Source organism: Hyla sarda, chromosome 4 (assembly GCF_029499605.1).
Source record: "Hyla sarda isolate aHylSar1 chromosome 4, aHylSar1.hap1, whole genome shotgun sequence".
Lineage (NCBI taxonomy): Eukaryota > Metazoa > Chordata > Amphibia > Anura > Hylidae > Hyla > Hyla sarda.
In genome coordinates this window covers 113,269,763-113,292,215 of record NC_079192.1, presented here as the reverse complement: position 1 = coordinate 113,292,215, position 22,453 = coordinate 113,269,763, and the positions used below count along the sequence as shown (strand labels likewise).

General features: G+C 40.5%; 1 protein-coding gene across 6 annotated transcripts in view; it reads right to left on the bottom strand.

Moving 5' to 3' along the window:
- The window catches only part of AKAP13 (A-kinase anchoring protein 13), a 254,171-nt gene that overhangs the window by 77,717 nt on the left and 154,001 nt on the right, over positions 1-22,453 (bottom strand). For all 6 annotated transcript variants that reach the window (XM_056571882.1, XM_056571887.1, XM_056571885.1 and 3 more), the window contains exon 9: positions 308-386. In XM_056571882.1, coding sequence (XP_056427857.1) covers positions 308-386 — 79 coding nt within the window. The remainder of the gene's footprint in view (positions 1-307; positions 387-22,453) is intronic.

The following is a 22,453-nucleotide window of genomic DNA, read 5'->3' as shown; positions in this document are numbered from 1 at the left end:
ACTACCCCGCTGCTGCAGTTTTTTTAAGCGTCTGGTCTTGGCATCTGTCCTCTTTTTTTGTGGATCCAGTAATATGCAACATGGCCATTTCCCACTATGCACAGTGACTGGCTTAGTGGGCAGTTTTGGTCCACAGAGAACATCACAGAAATCAGGAAGAAGAGGACAGTGGCGTGGACTGTCTGGAATACGACAGAGGTGGGGAAGTTGGTCAGGTAAAGTTTGCTTCTTTGTTTTTTTCCCTGAAGCCTCAAGCACCTTCCCTTTTTCTGTATTTCTAATGTCATGTAACAAATAACTAACTTACCTTTGGTGTCATTTGCTGGCTTTGATGCAAGAACCACAGGATGTGGACATGGGGTTAGGGAACAGCAATTTTCTTTAATCTGCGAAGAAAGGAAAATAAAAAGTTATTTAAATAAATATATATTAAATGCACTATGTATATAAGTATTTACCATATACTATACATACACAAACATTAAAATGTAGCCAGTCTCCATACTTTAGAATACCACACTTTTCTAGCAAGCTTACACGCAGGAGACTGCATTGACATCACCAAAAAGGAAATCCCTCTGAATAAATACAAGGTGACTGCACATGTATAAAAACTATATAATAATACACTTTTACATGAAATATAAGGTTCTGTATGTAAGTAAAGTTAATTTCTGTAATTGTTTTATGTGCTATGTTTATTTGCACTCCATTGTTGTGCAAATGTTTACCCTTTGGTGTTAGGGTTGTCAGGTTGCTGTTTGCATTGCTGCTGCCATACCTTGTCACAGCAGGGATCAGCATCAGTGAATGCCTAAGTAGAGTCTTACACAGACAATATGGTGTGCGTTGTAGCATTAAAGGATGTGCCATAACATGAATAACCCTCAGATAAGAGCACTTTAGAGAAAAGCAATTTTGTGCATATGGTTTGACCGCATTTGGCGCATAAGGAGAGACAAGTAGGCCCAGATTCAGCCACTGAGAAACCAGCGGGGTGAAGGTGAAGTGACAGATAGTCAAAGAGAAGCTGCAGAGTTGGGTTGTCAAGTAGCTGCCATGAGACTAAAGGTATGGGCAAGAGACAGCCCTGGAGAACCGCACTGAGAGGTTGCATGGCAAGACTTGAAGGGTGTCACCAAGACAGTGAGCTAAATAAATAGAGTGTGGCTGTTAGTATTTGGGATCCTTTCCCAGTAATAACAAGGCAGTAGAGAGGGAAGAATATGCTGTCTATTCACCAGTGTTCACTCAAGGCAGTGAGACTGGCTGCCCTGAGACCTAGAGGGAGGCCTGAACATTTAGCCCAGCAGAGAAAACAGGTCAGTGTTGTACGTTAAAGGTGAGTGCACCTTAATGAGATGCACTTATAAAAAGGACTTGGACGTCAACTGTGGTGACCTCTTGTTTGTTGGTGAAAGTGGCCTAGAGGACCCACAGAGGTGCAGGAAAGATCCAAACAAAGTATCTGATCAGAAATGCCTCAGTGGAGCTATTTCCGTTACCAAATTCATATTACACACAAAGCTTACTGTACCACCACATGTGGCCTAAACCATAAAAGTAAATTTTACAACCAAGTGTGGTTTTCAACCATCAAGCATGCTATGCCGTAAAGTAAAGACATGTGTACTTTTAAACAAGCTGTTCTTATTAAATGACATGTCATACAAAGGAGGGAGGGGCTATCTAGCTTAGCGTACACATACCCCTTTTTTTTCAGTCTCTTATATTTATTGCAGTCACTATATCCAGCAGTGACGATTCATCATCTAGCTAGTGGGGTGCATTATTTATCCAACTATTACCTCCCCACCTCACCCTGCTAAGTTTCACATCTATATCCATCTACCCTATGCACCGCGATCGGTACCAGTAATCCACTCACACACATATATTTTTTGTTGTATATATAGTATCATTGATTAAGAGCTAGGAATCATTTTTTAAGGTATGACATTAAAAGTTATGTTTTAAGATATTCAAAAAAGAGGCATGATTCAGTCGGTGAGATACATACAAAGGTGCATCCAGAAAATAAATTACAGTATATTATTTGTACAAAAAGCATGCACAAATATAAAAAAAATAAAGGTGTCACTATGAACATATCAAATGCTCCTGGAGATCTCTAGAGCTGAACAGGTACCTGAAAAACTCAAGGTAGCAAAAAAACATTTCAGGTGTAAGTCAATTGACAGTGTTGCTTAGTGTGCCACCTTAATACAAACTCTACAGGTTATATGTCTCGAATATAGGAATATTTAAAACAAACTATTAAAAAGGAGAAATTGACAGCATTGTAAAATGTTTGCAGAGAAGTTTTCTTATTCGACTATATATTCACTTATATTTCCACAGGAAGAGGCAAAACCTTAATATGGGCACCACAAAGGGTTAAGGCCCAGAAGAGAGAGAGAATCAGAAAGCACAGTATAAACATCCCAGCATTGATGGGCTTAATAGCTACTTATTCTGAAATGCCACAGAAATGACAGCAAGTTTCCTATACTTTCAGCATATGGTTTATATGACGGGCAGCCAGCACAGCCCTATATGTACTGTGCCAGATACACTGCCAGGCTCCCAAAACCGTTATGAGTGGAACATTCCCAGACTGCCCTGATTGTCTTCTGACTGGCTAAATATAGACGAGAATGAATCATTATATTAAGAAGAAAACTTTACTGATCAAATAAACACCAAATCTCACAAGCTGCTGTTTGTATAGTGAAAAAGTAAAAATAAACTGTACACAGCTAAGGAATCCTAATGTAAACACGAAGCAGAGAACAGCTAACAGACCATGTGCCGGCCATAAAATCAGAATCAATTGCAACTAATCCACCTACTGTGCAATGCATCAAAGTCCAGCGAATTTCTATGGAATAATAATACCATGCTTTAACCTTTAAAAAAAATGCAAATGGGAAGGGGGGGGGGGGGGGGACTGTTTATAATTAAAGTTATATCTAGACTTCTGTGCATCGTTGATATATGGTAGGTGACCAATACAACTATACAAACATAAAACAAAACAAGCATATCCGAATTAGGCAAAAACAAAGTAAGTATTCACTTTATTACCTTTAAAAGCACCACATCGGCACGATCAACGCGGTCAACTTTGGAAATGTTGCACAAGCTGTAACGTCTTTTATGCCTTTCGTACATTTTACTCGTTGTGAAGAAACCGTAAAGACAAATAAAGCCACACTGTCCGGATCAGACCAATGCTCCAGCTCTATCTCCTCCAGAACCAAGAATCACATCACCGGTTTGCTTGACTGGAAAAGCACTTCCACGATAGATATGGAGCTAACATCTTCTCTAGCAAGATAAAACGCAATGCTCAAACAAAGTGCACAGAGCACCGAGAGTGTAAACTTACAGCTGCAGAAAGCCACCACCGAGGTGAAAGTGGGCAAACAAACTGTGTGTGTCCAGTAAAGCCCAGAGCCAGAACTAAATGCAAGTTATTGTCTAGACGTGACTTCAGCATCTCATTCACAGGCACACAAAAATGAAGACGAAAATCCAGTAAAGTCTCTCTCACATCCAGGGCGAGATCTGTTTTGGGAGTGAAATCTGAGACGCTGCTGTAGAAGCCTTCAAAAAACCTTCACCATATTCCGCCTGAAGAGACCCCCCTTTTTTTCAAATGTGTATTATTTCCAATCACATTTACAGGAGGAAAAGAAAAGCCACTCCTTTGTGGACGTCATCGTGTGCTTTTTCCACTCTGCCCTGGCATTCATCAGAGCTTGATTCATATTCCCACAACATAAAGACCTTCAATCCATTCACTTGTGGGCACCGTGATATAGAGAGCCTCTGAACACAGCTGCAGGGCACAGCTGTCTGTGTGCCAGTAATACCCACCGTGCCTCTTCAGCACACAGAAAGCAGGCAAACTAGTAAGAAAAGTCGGATTTTTCTAATAATGTTGCGACCGCTCAAGTCTCGGAGCAGACGACTTTTGCCAAGTCTCCTAATGTGGAGACTATGATTCATGCAGACAAAAGAGGAAATCAACTGATTTTCTTGGAAGATGAAAGAAGAAGCGCATAAGACTAGTTCTGGATAAAGTCTGTGAAAAGAAACGGGGGCCCAAATTCATTTCTCACAGTCATTTTCGTGACAGGACTCTGCAAGCCTTACTAATTTGCTTCTGTCAATGCGCTCATTCACATCAGCTGGGGCCCATGAAGTGACCCTGCCACATGGTTTCCTGTATTCCAACTGTTCCACCCTTTCCTCCCCTCCCTGCAGCATCACACTCCTTGGATCCCTCTCATGGGAGAAGCAGCTTTCCATAGAGCTTTTACCCACACTGTTATTGCTTATAAACGAAGACCTTGGAATGGAAAAAGGAGGGGGATGATTGCTAGTACACACAGGTCTCTCAAGTCATTAAGCTGAAGATGTAAATGTATGGGTAGTAAAGACCTTTAACATGTAAAAAACCTTGGATGGATGGTTCACCATTTCCACAGATGATACATTTTGTCTTACAATGCCGCCAGTTCATGCACAAACTTTATCCAGGTTTTAAAGATTACCTGTCACCAAATAAAACTTTTAATATAGTGTTCCTTGTGTAATTAACAGACACTTTCCCATTCACTTATTTTTAAAATTATCAACAGAAATATGTTAAAAATGTAAAAGAAAAAACGACCACTAGGTGGCTCTGTTCTGTTCTCTGCTGCAATTAATAGTGAGTTTGGTCTCCTCCCGGCCTGGCAGGAGTCCAAACTCAGGAAGTGTTTCTCTGCACAGAGCCTCACTGAAAGCTGCACAGAGCCTCACTGAAAGCTGCACAGAGCCTCACTGAAAGCTGCACAGAGCCTCACTGAAAGCTGCACAGAGCCTCACTGAAAGCTGCACAGAGCCTCACTGAAAGCTGCACAGAGCCTCACTGAAAGCTGCACAGAGCCTCACTGAAAGCTGCACAGAGCCTCACTGAAACATGCAAAGACCATCTTTGAGGTCTTCTATTCATCACAGCACTGCAACCATGTGAGGGCAGAAGTGGTCCCCCAGCAGGCCCAGCAGGCTTAAGAGATGTCATGCCTGCTGGGAAACGCCCACTTTCTCCTGCTGGGAGACTGCACTATGTGAGCAAGAATACAGGTAAGATACAGAGCTTTTTAAAGCTCTGATTTTTTTTTTTTTTTTTTTAAGGGGTGAGAAGGGTGTTAGGAGTAGTTATGGAACATAGCCTGGGTAAGTTTAGAAAAGTTTATTTAGTGACAGGTAGGAGTCAAGTCCTGGAAAAAAAAAAGTGTGGTAACTCACCCAAGATTTCTAATATAACCGCCCCCCAAGTTTGTGCAAAAAAATTAAAAATAAAAACATCCAAGCTAAAACCTGATATCCTGCACAGTTCCAGGATTCTTACAGGCCACAGGCATACAGCTGCCTACGGTTTATAAGAGTTTTGTAACAGGGCAAGACTCATAGCTCAGCCACAGATTTTAACTGTATACACATTTTTTTTTTTATAACAGGTTAACCCTCTGTGTTATCCTACTAGGAGGCTGTTCACATCACCATTTAAACTTACTCTTAGAATATATAAAAAGGTTTGCCAACACATATTGAGGTGTACTGGCAGTGGTCTATTTCACTTTAATGGCCTAAATGTAGTCAACTAGTGACTAAGTTTTAGTCCATTTCCTGCATGTATGTGTACTGTGCAGCACTGTAAAGCACAGCAGACCACACTTTTTAGTCACACTAAGTAAACATATACATGCAGCAAAAGGACTTAACAGACACTAGCCCTTCACTATGTTTAGGCCACTAAAGTAAATGGGGGTATTGCCCCTACACCTCAGTATATGTTGGCATCTTTGTTTGACAGAATATATACCCTAAGTGTAATGTTAAATCATGTGAATATATTAGACCATACATAGTAGAGAGAACAAAGGTAACTACTGCCCCCTACTCCCACTTCTACAGATATTCCCACATATGGTGACAATTTAATGGTAGATATCAGCTGCACACAGACTCTGCAGACCATTTAAGCGATTACATACAGTTACATCATGTGACTCGCATGTGACATCTTCTCTGATCAGAGTTGGTTACTTTCATTTTTCTTCTTCATCCAGCCCAGAATGTCATGACAATTACTTCCAGCCACAACTCATCTCCACAGAACCTGAAGGACAAACATTTTAGGCTCTGCACTTTTCCAGTACATAGTGTGCCCCAAACAGTAATAATGCCCCCCTGTAGAGATTACTAGCCCTCCTGTATAGCCCCTATATGGCAGTTGGCCTCGACCGTTAGATACCATCACAGTCTGACTCCAAAGTAGTGGCTGTCTGCTCCTCATTGGTAGCGGAGGGCCCGGTGTATTCTAGCAGACGTGACTGTCTCAGCACGTCTAATCCCAGCAGCCATTGCTCTGTTAAAGTGGTAGAGGGCGGCTGCATTCCTAATGTGGTGTTGGTGGTGGCGGCCCTGGGTGACTGTCACTCAAGAATACACACTAACAAATTACAGTTCTGATAAACTGTGACAAACCCTTCATAGAATTAAGGACACAGCCCATTTTTGCCTTGAAGACACAAAGTTTACTATTTTTGTGTTTTGATTTTTTCCTCTGCTTTCTAAGAGCTATAAGGCTACGTTCCCACTACGGAATTTCCCACCTGCAATTTTGCTTTGCTCATTCTTCAGGCGGAAATACTCACGGAACACATTGCAGTCTATTGGTGATTGCAGTGTCCGCGTGGTCGTAGCGCCGACTGATTCAGTCAGTGCAGGCCGCACTCTGAATATTCCAGGCGGAAATTTTCTGCCCGAAGATTCCACTGTGTGAACCTAGCCTAACTCATTTTGGCATCCACAGACCCATAAAAGGCTTGTCTTTGCATGACCAATTGTCCTTTTTAATGACATCAGTCATTTTATTCTAAAATTCATGGCGCAACCCAAAAAACTATAATTTGTGAGGGAAATTGAAAAGAAAAATGCAATTTTGCTACTTTTTTTTTTTTTTTTGGGGGGGGGGGGGGTTATTTGGAGAAAAAGGGAATGATTTAAACTTTATTAGGGGAGGAGCTTATGTGTGTTCATTTTTTTTTTTTTTTTTTTTTTTTTTTTTATTAGTTTCCTTTCACTTTCCTCGGTCCCCCATAGGGAACTTTTATATGCAATCTTCAGATTGCTTACACTGAGTAATGCTTAGCTGTGGCATAGCATTACTCAGTGTTATTGGTGATCTGCTAGTAGAGCCTGGCTTAGCAGACTATCAGCATGGAGCTGGGACCCACATGGAGCAGGTGAGAGGACCTCCGACAGGAGAGCAAACTGATTGGACACTAGCATACAGCCAATCGGTTTAGGGGGACAGGGATTGTGGTGCTTAAGTGTCATGATTACAGCACTTAAGGGGTTAATGAAGGAGAAAAGCAAGAACGATGTTCTCTGTCATAGACTGTAAGTACATTTACGTCCAATGTATTGGGGGAGATTTATTAAAATCTGTGAAGAGGATAAGTTGACCAGTTGCCCATAGCAACTGATTGCTTCTTTATTTTTTTAAAAGGCCTCTGAAAAATGAAAAAAGCGATCTGATTGGTTACTATGGGCAACTGCTCTAGTTTTCCTCTGCAAAGGTCTTTATAGATCTCCCCAAATTTTCTTAAGGGGTTATCATTCTGACAACACACTAGCAAAAACCTCCTTATGTCCCTATCATAACAACACACGAACAAACCTCCTTAATACTGCTGTGACACACTGTAATAAACCTCCTCCTCAAGTAATCACCTTACTACTAGGGTGACACACTGTAACAAACCTCCTCCTCCTCATGTAATCACCTTACTACTAGAGTGACACACTGTAACAAACCTCCTCCTCATGTAATCTCCTTACTACTGGGATGACACACTGTAACAAACCTCCTCCCCATGTAATCTCCTTACTACTGGGGTGACACACTAACAAACCTCCTCCTCATGTAATCTCCTTACTACTAGGGTGACACACTGTAACAAACCTCCTCCTGTAGTCACCTTACTACTGGGATGACACACTGTAACAAACCTCCTCCTCATGTAATCACCTTACTACTAGGGTGACACACTGTAACAAACCTCCTCCTCATGTAAACTCCTTACTTCTGGGATGACACACTAACAAACCTCCTCCTCATGTAATCACCTTACTACTGGGGTGACACACTGTAACAAACCTCCTCCTCATGTAATCTCCTTACTACTAGGGTGACACACTAACAAACCTCATCCTCACGTAATCACCTTACTACTGGGGTGACACACTGTAACAAACCTCCTCCTCATGTAATCTCCTTACTACTGAGGTGACACACTATGACAAACCAAGTTTCCTTAGTGGCCAAATTCCAGGCAGAAATACGTTCGAAACAGCCTCCCATAGTTTTCACTGTGGTTCTGCTGCTCAGTGCACACTGCAGAATTTCTGCTGTTCAGCTGCACTAAACCTAATATAGTGTGGGTGAACTGGATTAAAATGATGTATTACTTACCCAGATCTGTGCCACCATTGCTAATATGTAAATGCAGACCTTTGCACATTGGAGGCGGGACATGTCATACCCAGCATCCATACCTTCTCCCTCTCTGCATCCATATGCCCGTCCACTTTGTGAAAACTCATGAACCACTTCACCCATGTGGGCAGGAATATCGGAGCAGAGGGGACAGAGGCAGGGATGCTCGGTATGGTGGGTCCACTGAGCAAAGGACTGCATTTTTAGATATTAGGTACAGATGTTAATACACCCAATCTAGGTAAGTTATACATCATTTTAATCCTATTCATCACATGCACTAACCCTGTGCATTGGGTTTAGTGCGGTTGAACCAACTGTCAGTTTATCTTTAATGTGCTAAAAATCTGCAGTAGGAGATGTTGCTGAAGGTCCACAGCGTTTCAGCAGCAATAATATCCCTTTATGTGTAACAATAAAGTTGTAGAATTTTAAATTCCCTATTGATGTTGAAGATGAAACTCTGCGACAAATAAGCAGTGTAGGTATAGTGTATTATATTTCCCTACTGACTTCCAGCTAACAACTGGCTGCAGCATAAAAATGCAATGTTTTTCAGAAAACACCATGTATTAAGAAACCACACTTTGGGTCTATTCACAAGTCAGAATTTCCACTTGCAGAATTCTGCCTCAAATTAAAACCCATAGACTTCTATGGGATTCCGCACTCCCATTCACACTTCTGAATTTCCGCAAGCGGAAATTCAGAAGTGTGAATGGGAGTGCGGAATCCCATAGAAGTCTATGGGCTTTATTTGAGGCATGAATTCTGCCATGTGAATAGACCCTCACAGACTTAACTACATTACAGGGTTATGCGGTGATTTGTATTTCATGTTTTCCTGTAATCTAGGATAATGTTTCCCAACCAGTGAGTCTCCAGCTGTTGCATGCCCATGCTGGGAGTTCTAGTTTTAGCTGGAGGCACACTGGTTGGGAAACACTAATCTAGAAGAAAGTGGTGTTTTTAATCAAACATAAAATGGGACGATGAGTACATAAGATAGCATGATAGCTTCAGTTGAAATAAGTCACACTGGACAAGACACTTAGACTGGGAAGTTCCCAATATCTTCAGTCATAGTAAAACTCCCCTGCACCTCAGAAATGTCAGCCTTAGATGATACAGACACATGACCTTCTCCTGCTATGATACATGACACTTTTTATTCTTAGTAAGACAATCTAAATGACAAGATTATTCAGCAAAAAAAATAAAATAAAAAACATAAGAACATAATTGAGTTCTTACCTGTATACAAGAAAGTTATGAAGCAGTATGCCATGATATGATGATGAAAGTCATTTACTGTCAGTTACATGAATTGTCATCATACTGTAAGGCTCCTTTAAAACAGACCGCTGCCCAATACCAGCACAGACCTAGCAGATTGGTGCTCATTTAAAGAAGCATTCCATGACTTATTTTGCTTTGCTTACATAGTGCAGCAAAGGCTATTATTAGAGAATAATGTAGAGGTTCCTATACATGCCTTCTCCTTACCTCTGTTAGTCAATGTGGCAGGCATGGGATAGGCTCAATGTTGGATGCACACAGAATCTCTGAAATGCCTTAAGGCTGCCTACATTTCCCATGAATCCTCTGGCTATGGTTGGGGTGTTTGAATATTTCACCTGTTCATCTCATAAGGCTGCTGGTGCTGGAGATCACCCAGGTGAACTCAATAGACTCTTAAGTGGGTTGGTGTCAGTTCACACTGAGCATTTTCCATTCATTTTCTTATTCAGGGTAGGGTCAAACATAAAGGATCTGCAGCGTATTTTACCCATTGTGGGGTACCCATAGTGTGCTTCCAGCTGTTGCCACCCCCTAAAACAGCTGGAGGCACACTATGGGTCGAGTCACCAGCAGAGTAAAATACGCTGCGGATCCGTTGCGTGTGGCCTTACCCTCAAAGTGCCTTTTTCAGACAAATACTGCCATGAGGCAAAAGTGATTTGAGATATCACAATAGAGCTGTTTTATGAAGTTTTAAATGGGCACTGTCAGAAAATAAACTTTTGATATGTTGTAAAGCTTGCAAAGCCAAAAGGTTTTGCGATTGCTTTCATTAGAAAATTTTCAGTATTTCATACTGAAAAAGCCAGTCAAACAACCGCCCCCCTGTCTGCTTGGACACATACTAGTCCTGCTTTGTCCATGCATCATCACCTATGTCATGGACACAGTTCCTTGATTGACAGCTGAGTGCAGGACTCACATCTGGAGGAAATATCCTCCCACTGTCAGCTTGCGTCCCGCTACTGTCAGTGAGGACAAGCTGGGAGTTGTAGATTTGCTAATGCTAGGGGAGATGTAAGCAGACAGCATACTGAGGGAGGGGGCGGAGACCTGAACAGTGAGGCCACGCCCCCTCCCTTTGACAGGAATTCAGACTAGTGAGCTAAATTAAAAGTGTAATAAAAATAAATAAAGGTGCTAGATAGATGTACATGGTCAGGATTAGGTACTGACTGATAGATCCAACAAAAATTTTTTTTTTTTTTTTAATATGACAGGTACATTTTAAAGTCTTTAGGCTGTGTTCACACATTTAATTTTTACTGCATTTTTCAAATTTTTACTGCTTTTGCAAACATTTTTCTAAACTGGTAAAAATACATGTTTACCATATTTTGCCACGATTTGGGGAAAATTACAGCAAAAACTGCAGCCCTAAAAGCAGAAAAAAGCACAAGGTGTGAACACAGCCTCAGGGGAGGTGCATAACTTCTACAGAGATAGCAGGTGCATAACTATCCCAAGAAGATAGCAGGTATACAGATCTGGGTGGAATCTGGGTGCTGGAATAAAACAAATGGTGCTGTATGACTAGTGTTTGTAAGTCTGTATGATATTGGCAAAAACAGAGTGCTTATTTAAGGAGCCTTTTACACAGCCCAATTATTTTGTGGGCAACAAGGAAGCAGTTTCATCATACATATAAAAATGACCAGAACGTAGCTGACTACGTTTGGGCTATGTCTGTCTTATGTCACCATCCCGTTTTGACAGCCTAAAATTGCTTGCTATGAACAAAAAGGTTAAAGGGGTACTACGCCCCTAAACATCTTATCCCCTATCCAAACGATAGGGGGTAAGATGTCTGATCTGATCAACCGCTGGGACCTCCTGTGATCTCCGGCACGGCCTCCTAGTCATCGGAGCAAACTCCGCTCAGAGCCAGATGACGGGCGCCATCACGCCCCCTCCATTCATGTCTATGGGAGAAGGCGTGACGCCTATGTACTAGCAGACATGCCCCTCCCATAGACATTAACAGAAAGGGGGTGTGGCATGAAATCACAAAAACAGAAGCTCCAAGCTTCCGTGTTCAGAACACAGCTGTACTGGCCTGGAGATTGCTGGACCCCGAGATCAGACATCTAATCCCCTATTTTAAAAGGAAGAGGGAAGTCCGGCATACGAAACTCCAACTTATTCTTTATTCGGCAATAAAAGCAGGTACAAAATTGTCACATACCATTTGTAGTCTAGTAGAGCTGGTCTCAACCCTGCTTGCATACACGGACTGTATCTAATCCCCTATTCCCTATAAGACATCTGGAAACATGTTTTCAGGACATGCTTAAAGGGGTACTCCCACCCTAGACATCTTATCCCCTATACAAAGGATAGGGGATAAGATGTCTGATCTCAGGGGTCCCGCCGCTGGGAGTATTGCATGTGGCACCCACCTGTTTTTTATGCAGAAGCACTGGAGGGTCTGAGTCGCAACTACGGGAACGGAAGTCCTTGATGTCAGGGCTCCGCCCCCGTGTGACATCACGCCCGTCCCCTCAATGCAAGTCTATGGGAGGGGGCGGGATAAGAGGATAAGATGTCTAGGGTGGGAGGGGGCGGGATAAGATGTCTAGGGTGGGAGTACCCCTTAAGGACTCAGCCCATTTGGGCCTTACATTTTATTTTTACATTTTAGTTTTTTCTCCCTCGCTTTCTAAAAATCATAACTCTTATATTTTCATCCACAGACTAGTATGAGGGCTTGTTTTTTGCACGAACAGTTTCCCTTTGTAAGTACATCACTTACTTTACCATAAAATGTATGGCGCCACCAAAAAAATACTATTTGTGTGGTGAAATTGATAAGAAAACCGCAATTTTCCAAATTTTAGAAGGTTTCCTTTTCATGCTGTACACTTTATGGTAAAATAGACATGTTTTCTTTATTCACTGGGTCAATGCAATTAAAATGATACCCACAATTACATACTTTTCTATTGTACCGCTTAAAAAGAAAAATCACAAACTTTTTAACCAAATTAGTGCGTTTTAAATCCCTCTATTTTGCTGCCCTATAACTTTTTAATTTTTCTGTATAAGCGGCGGTATGAGGGCTCATTTTTTGCACCGTGATCTTTACTTTTTATTTTTTTTATACCACATTTGCTTATTTAAAACTTAATACATTTATCAATTTTTTTGGGAATAAAATGTTATAAAAAAGCAGCAATTTTGGACTTTTTTTTTTTTTACGTTCACGCCATTCACCATACGGAATAATTAGCAGTATATTTTAATAGTTCGGATATTAACGCATCTGGCGACACCAAATACAGTGCCCCCCCCCCCCCCCCCCGACCTACGATGGCCCAGACATACGATCATTTCAACATACGATGGCCTCTCAACATACGATGCTTTTTTTATGTCGGGGCCATTGCATAAACGTCTATCCGGCAGCGCAGACTGCTTAAGCTGCGACCGGATAGCCGTTTATGGTGCCCCGTGTGGTCTGCTGACGATCACTTACCTGTCCTCGGGGCTCCAGCACGTCCTCTTCGGGATCCCCTGCATCGTCCGCGCTCTCCATCGTCGTCATCACGTCGCTGCGCACGGCGTCCCGTCATCCAATAGGAACGGCGTGCGTAACAATGTGATGGCGGCGACAGAGAGCGAGGATGCCGGGGAAGCAGAGGCCTTGCCAGAGCGTCGGGGACACCATGGGGACGCGGCGACAGCGATGGAGGGCGACATCCAGGGCAGCGGTGACAAGCGGTGGGGACACGTGAGTATAACCTCCAATACCAGTGGTCTTCAATCTGCGGACCTCCAGATATTGCAAAACTACAACTCCCAGCATGCCCGGACAGCCGTTGGCTGTCCGGGCATACTGGGTGTTGTAGTTTTGCAACATCTGGAGGTCCGCAGGTTGTAGACCACTGTCCTATACTTTACATTGCACGGATCCCTCAACATACGATGGTTTCAACAAACGATGGTCCATTTGGAACGGATTACCATCGTATGTTGAGGGACCACTGTATGTTTATTAAAAAAATACTTTTTGGGGGTAAAGTGGGGAAAAGGGAAAATTTACATTTTTTTTTTTTTTTTTGGGGGGGAGGGGATTCTTCAATTTTTTTTTACTTTTATTTTTACACTTTAATGGTCTATTCACATGTACAGTATTCTGCACAGATTTGATGCTGCAGATTTCAGCATCTGCACAGCTTCTAATCGGCAGTTACAAATCCCCATAAGGGACTATTTATAGCAATCATTTGATTGCTAATACTGTTCAGTACTATGCATAGGGCATAGCACTGATCAGTATTATCGGTCATCTTCTGCTCTGGTCTGCTCGATATCAGACCAGAGCAGAAGATCCATATTGATCACGGCATCTGAGGGGTTAATGGCACATTATTTAATTTTATTGTCCTAACAGGACTGACTTTATCAAGTGTGGTGAACCAGGAAAGTTGTGGTGTCTGGGGTGTTGCGGTGATGTAAGTGCAGGGTCTGGTGGTTTTAACCCTTAGATGTCGTGACGCCAGGGTGCGGTTTCCTTAGTGTTAATGTTCCTAAAGCCAACCATCCCAGAAAAGGCAGGGAAAATAACAGAATGTCCACAGCAGACTTTATGAATAAACTGAAGAACTTTACTTGAAGATTTTATGCAACAGTCTCTATACATAACAGTTGCTTAAGAGGCAACCAGAATGAAGGTTCCTCACAGGTTTTGCTGGGACTTTGTAGCAATGATCTTTGATGCAGACCACTGTGCTACTAATTATAATACTTTAGCTGGTATCAGTCACACAGGATTTGATAGATGGAGCTTAACTCACTGTTTAGTGGCTGCAGGTTCTTAGGCTTTGGCCTAGATGAATTGAGATTTCTGCTGAGATATTTGTGCTTGCTTGGTAGTCCGGAATTTAGTGGCTACAGCCCTTTATATAATAAGGGGCGGGACAAAGCTCATTGGTCAGCAAACCTGTAAGTCCTGAGCCCAGTGAACTCTGGGTTCATCACATGACCCTGGAAGGTCCTATACATTTATAATACCTATGTATATACATTAAATTAAACTCAATTTATATGAGGCGACCAGGGGTAACCCCTGCAGGAGAGCCCTATGGGAATGAAGGGACTCTAGACAGGGACAGGACCAGGTCCTGTACCGGGACACCACACAAGTTTATGTCTTTACTTTGTTAATTTTCCTCAGGTGTCCAGTATTGTGTTTTCAGGATATTGGTTATCCAGGATTAGAAAAACAGAACGGATTTAAAAAAAAATAAATAAATAAATAAACTGCACTACATATATAGTAATAATTTTGGAATGCCTTTACTGAGCAACACAATTCTGAGAGTTTTTTTTCATGACATATTGTACTTTATATTAGTGGTAAATCTTTGTTGATACATAGAGCATTTTTGTGTGAAAAACTCCATAATATTGCGATAAATTGGAAAATTTCTGACTTTTTAAAAATATTTTTTTGCATTCACTGTGCGATAAAAATTATGTTATCTTTATTTTGTGGGTCAGTACAATTGTGGTGATACATAACTCATAAAGTCTTTATGTTTTTTTTTTTTTTACTTTTTCCAACGAAATTCTTCGTTTTCCCTTCTTTGTGTTGCAATGTTCTGATAGCCATAAAGTTTTTATTTTTCGTCCAACGCCATTGTGTGAGGGCTTATTTTTTGTGAGATGAGCTACACTTTTTGTTGATACCATTTTTGCGATAAATGCTACCTTTTCATCTTTTTTATTTCACGTTCTTGACCAAAATTAGCGATTCTTGCAATTTTCCTTTTGTTAGGGCATTCACCATGAATGTGGCAATATCTTATGTATAAAGTTTGGCCATTTTTTATTTTATTTTCAGTGATCACACTTATTACACTTATTATTGATAAAGAAAACCCTTTTACACTTTTCACTTTTTATCTGTTATACTATGCTGCAGTACATCTGCACATTCAGCCTTTGCAATCCAGTGTATAGGCTGCCATGGCAACCAACGGGACCCCGTGATCACATAGTAGGGTCACCCATGGTAAACAGCATTTATGAGGTTAATGCTGCAGAGACCGGTGCAATCTCAGGAGAAGGAAGGGAGCGGGAAGTTCGTTTTCTTTTTTTTTTTTCTATTTCTAAAAGGGACTGCAGCCTGAATAATCTGTATACTATTGCATGTGTTATTTATGGCTAGATTCGATGTCAGGGTATGCCCTGATAACATGTTTTTTATATTTACAAAAAATAAAAAATAAATAAAACTTTATTTAAAAAAAAAAGTTTACTTTTGAGTATAAAAAAAAAAGCACAAATATATGAAAACATTAAGCAAACATTGACAGACTAATAAAAAATAAAGAAAAGCAGGGTAATTTTCCTTTACTAATAAATGACTACAAAGTCACACAACAGTCACAAGAATGGTACCAACGTTGTGTGTTGAAGCTCTTAAAATACTGAAAAAAAAATGGTAATGTGACATTCGGATACAGGATTCACGTCACACAATCCAGTGAACAGCGAACTATTAAGGGAGGTGTCTGCAGTCAACGCTGAGGGGAATTGTGACTACTCGAGAACATGATACAGTAAGTTAGGTCATTTAAGTAGGAGTTTGTGATTCAGAGCAGGCTGGATTTACTGGTACTGGTAGGACACCATCTATCATTATTATACAGTCAACAATATAGTTAGTGTCCTACACTGAATACACAAGACACAAATCATATGATACGAATAGGCTTTCTGTGCATATTGCAGAAGGGTCACATTTGCAAAAAATGTATCTGATGAGAACCATGTTCTGGTAATAAACAGTATATTAATGTGGTTTTCCCATCTTATAAACGTATGAGCAGTATAATAAAAAGGGATTTCCCATCCCAAAAAGATTGTGAGAATGAAGGAGGCAGAGCACTGGTGTAGAGATGCTTCTCCTTCATAGTGTTTCCCTGCGTAGCAATGCTCCCAGTGACCAGACTTTGCAGACAGCCAAATTAAAGTGGGGGGTGCTAGAGGACAAAACCCCTATTGATTATAATAATATGCCATCACTTTATGCAATAAAAATATGAAACAAGGTCTGTGAACTATTCAGATGTATCTCTGCACGGAAGCGGATGCTGAACCTCAGTTAGGGTGGGTTCACACTACGATTTCACTCTATGGCTGCCGGACCCAGCCCATATCTAATTTATTTCATTGAGCCAACTGGAGTCCCCGATCACCATTTTTGCCCGTATCTGGTTTGGTGACCGGACCTAAAACCACGGCATACCACGGTTTTAGGTCCAGTCAGAAAACTGGATACGGGGCAAAAATGAGCCGATCTAAGTCACCGTTTGCCTCCGGTCAGCTCATTGAAATGAATTAGATACGGGCCGAGATCCGGCTGCCGTAGAGTGGAATTATAGTGTGAACCCACCCTTATTGTCAATGGTGTTCTATTTATCTACTTGTTAACCCTTCACTGTTCCCCTATCTGTGCTGAGAAGAAGGACACTGCGAGGAAGTTAGCAAGAGAGTTAGTTTTAGACTTAGCGGTCAAAATGCAAGATTTCATGATTAATATAAAATATAGATAGCAGTATAGAAGCAAACAACTGTCAATATAAGTTAAAGAGGTAATCTGTGAATAAAAAAAATAAAAAATAAAAAAATTAATTAACTGGCGCCAGAAAATTAAACAGATTTGTAAATTACTTCTATTTAAAAAAACTTAACCCTTCCAGTACTTATCAGCTGCTGTATGTTCCACGGGAAGTTTTTTTTCTTTTTAAATTTATTTTCAGTCTGACCACAGTACTCTCTGCTGACACTTCTGTCTGTCTCAGGAACTGTCAAGAGCAGGATAGGTTTGCTGTGGGGATTTGCTCCTACACTGGGCAGTTCCTGAGACAGACAGAGGTGTCAACAGAGAGCACTGTGGTCAGACAGAAAAGAAATGCAAAAAGAAAAGAACTTCCTGTGGAGCATACAGCAGCTGATCAGTACTGAAAGGGTTAAGATTTTTAAACAGAAGTAATTTACAAATCTGTTTAACATTCTGGCACCAGTTGATTAAAAGTAAGTAAATAAAATAGTATTTCACAGGAGTACCCCTTTAATCCCAATAGTAACATTATATATATATATATATATATATATATATAGTTATTATTATTATTATTATTATTATTATTATTAAATATAGCATAAAATGTTACATAATACCCGATATCCTTCATGATCAACATCAATTATGGCATCTAAAGCAGTTGCAGTGCTTGTACTCACTCATCTGATCACCTGCAGCCCGACTGCGGGGGTCCAAGAGTGAAAAATGCTGCTGAAGCTCTGCTTACCTGTCCTGTGCCACTCCGGAATCTTCTTGAACAGTCTGCCTACATAGGCAGACCATACAAGTAGATCGGCAAAAGAAGTCCAAAGTTGCTGATTTTTGATCACATCCCAGATAAAAAAAAGTGGAAAAAAACGCAAACAAAGATTCACATATGTGCAGAAATGGTACAGATATAAACTACAAAATGACGCAAAAAGTTAGCCCTCATACTATATTTATTTTGTTAAAGATTTTTTTTTCTTTTTTAAGCAGTAAAATAATAGAAAAACATGTAAACATGGGTATCATTTTAACCGACCGATAGAATTAAGATTACAAAATGTTTACAGTAGAGTGCACTACAGAAAAAACTAAACTCGCCACATCCCCACATAATATTTTGTGGGTTGTGTTGTACATTTTATGGTAAAATTAAAGGTGCCATTACAAAGTACAATTGGTCACATAAAAAACAAGCCCTCATATGGGTCTGTGGATGGAAAAATTGATGTATTGTTTCCTAAAAGAAGAAGATGAAAAAAATGAAGCAGCAAAAAAAGGCTGTGTCTCCTAAAGGCAAAATGGGTGGTGAGCTTAAAAGGGGTACTCCAGCGTAGAACCTTTTTGAACCATCATCCCTGGGCAGCCAGCATATAAAATATAAACCTGGACTACCCTGCCGCAACTCCCGTGGTGCCCCAGTGTCATCAATTCAGTCCTCTGGTGCAGTCTTCTTCCTAGTTGCTCGTGGTCAACACTCCACATTGCTAATCAGCTAATTGCCGTCCTCAGTAATGTCTTGCCTTGGCCAACGATAGACTGAGCGGCAGTGTGAAGCATTAGGCCCTAGCAAAGGAAAAAGACCAGTGATTGGGCTCAATATAATACATCCCACTGCTGATCAGCCTATCACAGGCCGAGGTGGGACATCGCTGCAGACGGCGATTATCTAATCTGCTATTATGATCAGCAGTGTGATGCGTGAACAACAGCAACCAGGAGGACAACGGCACCATAGGACTAGAGCGGTGGTACCGAGCACCGTGTGAGCGACAGCATGTAAGTCCAAGTTGTTTATTTTATATGCCAGCAGCCCAGGGATGATGGTTAAAAAAAAAAAAGTTTTACACTGGAGTAAACCTTTAAGGGGTTAAAGAAACACACCATAATGGTGTATTCACACCTACAGTATATTGTGACTATTTGATGCGCAGGATGCAAAGCTGCAGATTTTATGCTTCAGATTTGAATGTAAACCTGTCAGATCCCCCCCCAAAATAATAATAATAATAATAATAATAATGTTACTCCGTACCTAATCCTGACCATGTACATATCATTTTTATACATCTATCACCTATATTTATTATAGAAGAAGAAAATCCCTCTTTTCATTTTCACCGGGGGAATGGGAGTGTCCCGCCCTTGAGGTGGTGGGAGGTGATTGGTGTGTGGTGGAAGGAGGCGTGTCCCTCCCTTGTAGTGGTGTGAGGGGATTGGTGTGTCTACACATGCAGCCTTATCCACGAGTCATCTTATGACTCATGGACAAGCTGATGCTGCTGCAGGACTGGTTAATGTCCCTAGTGGTGACATTTTTAAGAACTGTTTTCTTTATTAAATATAAAAAAAAAATAAAAAAATTAAATAACCATATTACAAAAGATCTTTAATTTTATCAGTAACAACATATTAAAGGAGTACTCCGGTGAATTATTATTAATTTTTTTTTTTTTTAAATCAACTGGTGCCAGAAAGTTAAACCGAATTGTAAATTACTTCTATAAAAAAAAAATTAGTAATCCTTCCAGTACTTAGTAGCTGAACACTACAGAGGAAATTATTTTCTTTTTGAAACACAGTGCTCTCTGCTGACATGAGGACAGTGCTCTCTGCTGACACCACTGTCCATTTTAGGAACTGTCCAGAGCAGCATATGTTTACTATGGGGATTTTCTCCAACTGGACAGTTCTTAAAATGGACAGATGTGTCAGCAGAGAGCACTGTGCTCGTGATGTCAGCAGAGAGCTCTGTGTTCCAAAAAGAAAAGAATTCACTCTATAGTATTCAGCAGCTAATAAGTACTGGAAGGATTAAGATTTTTTAACAGAAGTAATTTACAAATCTTAAAAATAAGGTGCAGCTCACAACAGAAGGACCGAGGCGGTTAAAGCTAAAGCCGGACCCCACCGGCAACAATAATGTAAAATAATGAAAACCTATAGCTTATGCCTCTAGGACCTCACCAATGGTGCATAATGGTGTGGGCAATGATAGATATAACAGAGTTTACTCAGAAATTGTTTTTTAATTCAGATTATAAAATATAATATATTATATATACCGTATATATTTATATATTATATTTTATAATCTGAAATAAAAAACAATTTCTGAGTAAACTCTGTTATATCTATCATTGCCCACACCATTATGCACCATTGGTGAGGTCCTAGATTCATAAGCTATAGATTTTCATTAACTTACAAATTTGTTGAACTTTCTGGCACAAGTTGATTTAAAAAAAAAAAAAAAAAAAAAAGTTTTCCACTGGAGTACCCCATTAAAAGTTTGTGGATCTGACAGTGCCCATGTAAAAATCTCTATGAGGCAGTACCAAATGACAATGCAAATAACTTTTAGAGAAAAAATAGTGAACTAGTGTTGTAGTTCCCCCCAATCTACATATCTATTGCTGGCATAACACAAACAATTTTGATAGGAACCAAAGGGAAGAACTACAGCTGCAGGTCTGGAAACAGACGAAAGATTGGAAATGGGCCACCTTCACTAGAGTTTTTGTATGAGGAGCTCTGCTAGATGGAGAAAACAATGCAGACACAATATATGACCTCATTCTCTTAATATAAGCCGCACAAAAGCAGGAAGTCTGAATATGAATTCACAGAACCATTCACAGTTTAATAGAAAAAAGCAGTAATTTTAAGAAAACTACATCACTTTGGGTTTTTCTTAAGGGGAACAATAAAATGAGAAGTAATGACATGATCACATCATAAGATACGAGGCTGCAAGATACTGCTGAGGTGCAAGTGCGGGACATTGATAAGTTGCTCCTTCCTGAGTTGTGAAGAACGAGTATTGCTTCTAATAATGCAAATGTAATGTACATTTTTAGAACAGCTTGTACACTTCATTCTGTTGTATCTGTTGTTTCTAACACTATGGAAGGGTTTACATTGTATAAAATTTGTCGACATTCTATTTAAAGGCTTTTTCTGCCCATAATTGGCAAAAAAATGTGTTTTTTCCCCCTCAGAAAACGGATTAAATGTGTACGTAAAATTAAATATGTTGGAGAATTTTACGCAGTGAGAACCCAACCTAATATACAATTTCAGTATGTTTTCTCTATAGACAAGTAAAGGGGTATTCCGGGAATTTTTTTTATTTGACTATGCTACAGGGGCTGTAAAGTTAGTGTAGTTCATAATATAGTGTCTGTACCTGTGTGTGACAGTTTTTCACCCCACTATTTAATTTTACCAGCATACAAAATGACTGTTGTCTCACTAGTCAGCTGATGACAGGGAGCCTGTCTGCTTCAGTGGGTGGAGGGATCAATCTGCAACTAATGCAACAGCTGGAGGCACCCTGATTGAAAACCACAGGTCTGCAGCTCATTTATGTTTCAATGGGTGGGGTGGCTGATGAGTGGGAGGGAGGAAAATAGAATTGTGGGATTTGTAGTCAAAAAAAGAAAAATCAAACAGGAAATACAAGTTCACAAAAAGCTAGCCCAAGTGTTATGGTAATCTTACAGCATAGCCATTTAGCCATAAGACAAGCGCAGATCCTTCCTAAACATGTCCATTACTGTCTGCCAGGTACGTACTAAAATCACCTTATGGTGGATAACCCCTTTAATACTTATTGCTCAAATAGTTATTACTTGTTGTAGGCAGTTACATCCTCTAGAGCAGTGGTCTTCAACCTGCGGACCTCCAGATGTTGGAAAACTACAACTCCCAGCATGCCCGGACAGCGAACGGCTGTCCGGGCATGCTGGGAGTTGTAGTTTTGCAACATCTGGAGGTCCGCAGGTTGAAGACCACTGCTCTAGAGTTCCCCACAGGCCTGTCAACAAGTGTTTCTCACAAATAAAATGCAGGCTATAGAAACAATTTTTGTGAAATCCAGTCCATGTAATAACCAGAACCATATATCATCTACATATTCACCTTCTAAATATTCTCTGACATGTGTCCAATCTCTATAAATTCTGCCGCTTACAGGAAATTTCTAGTACTTGGGCCACAACTTCGCTGGA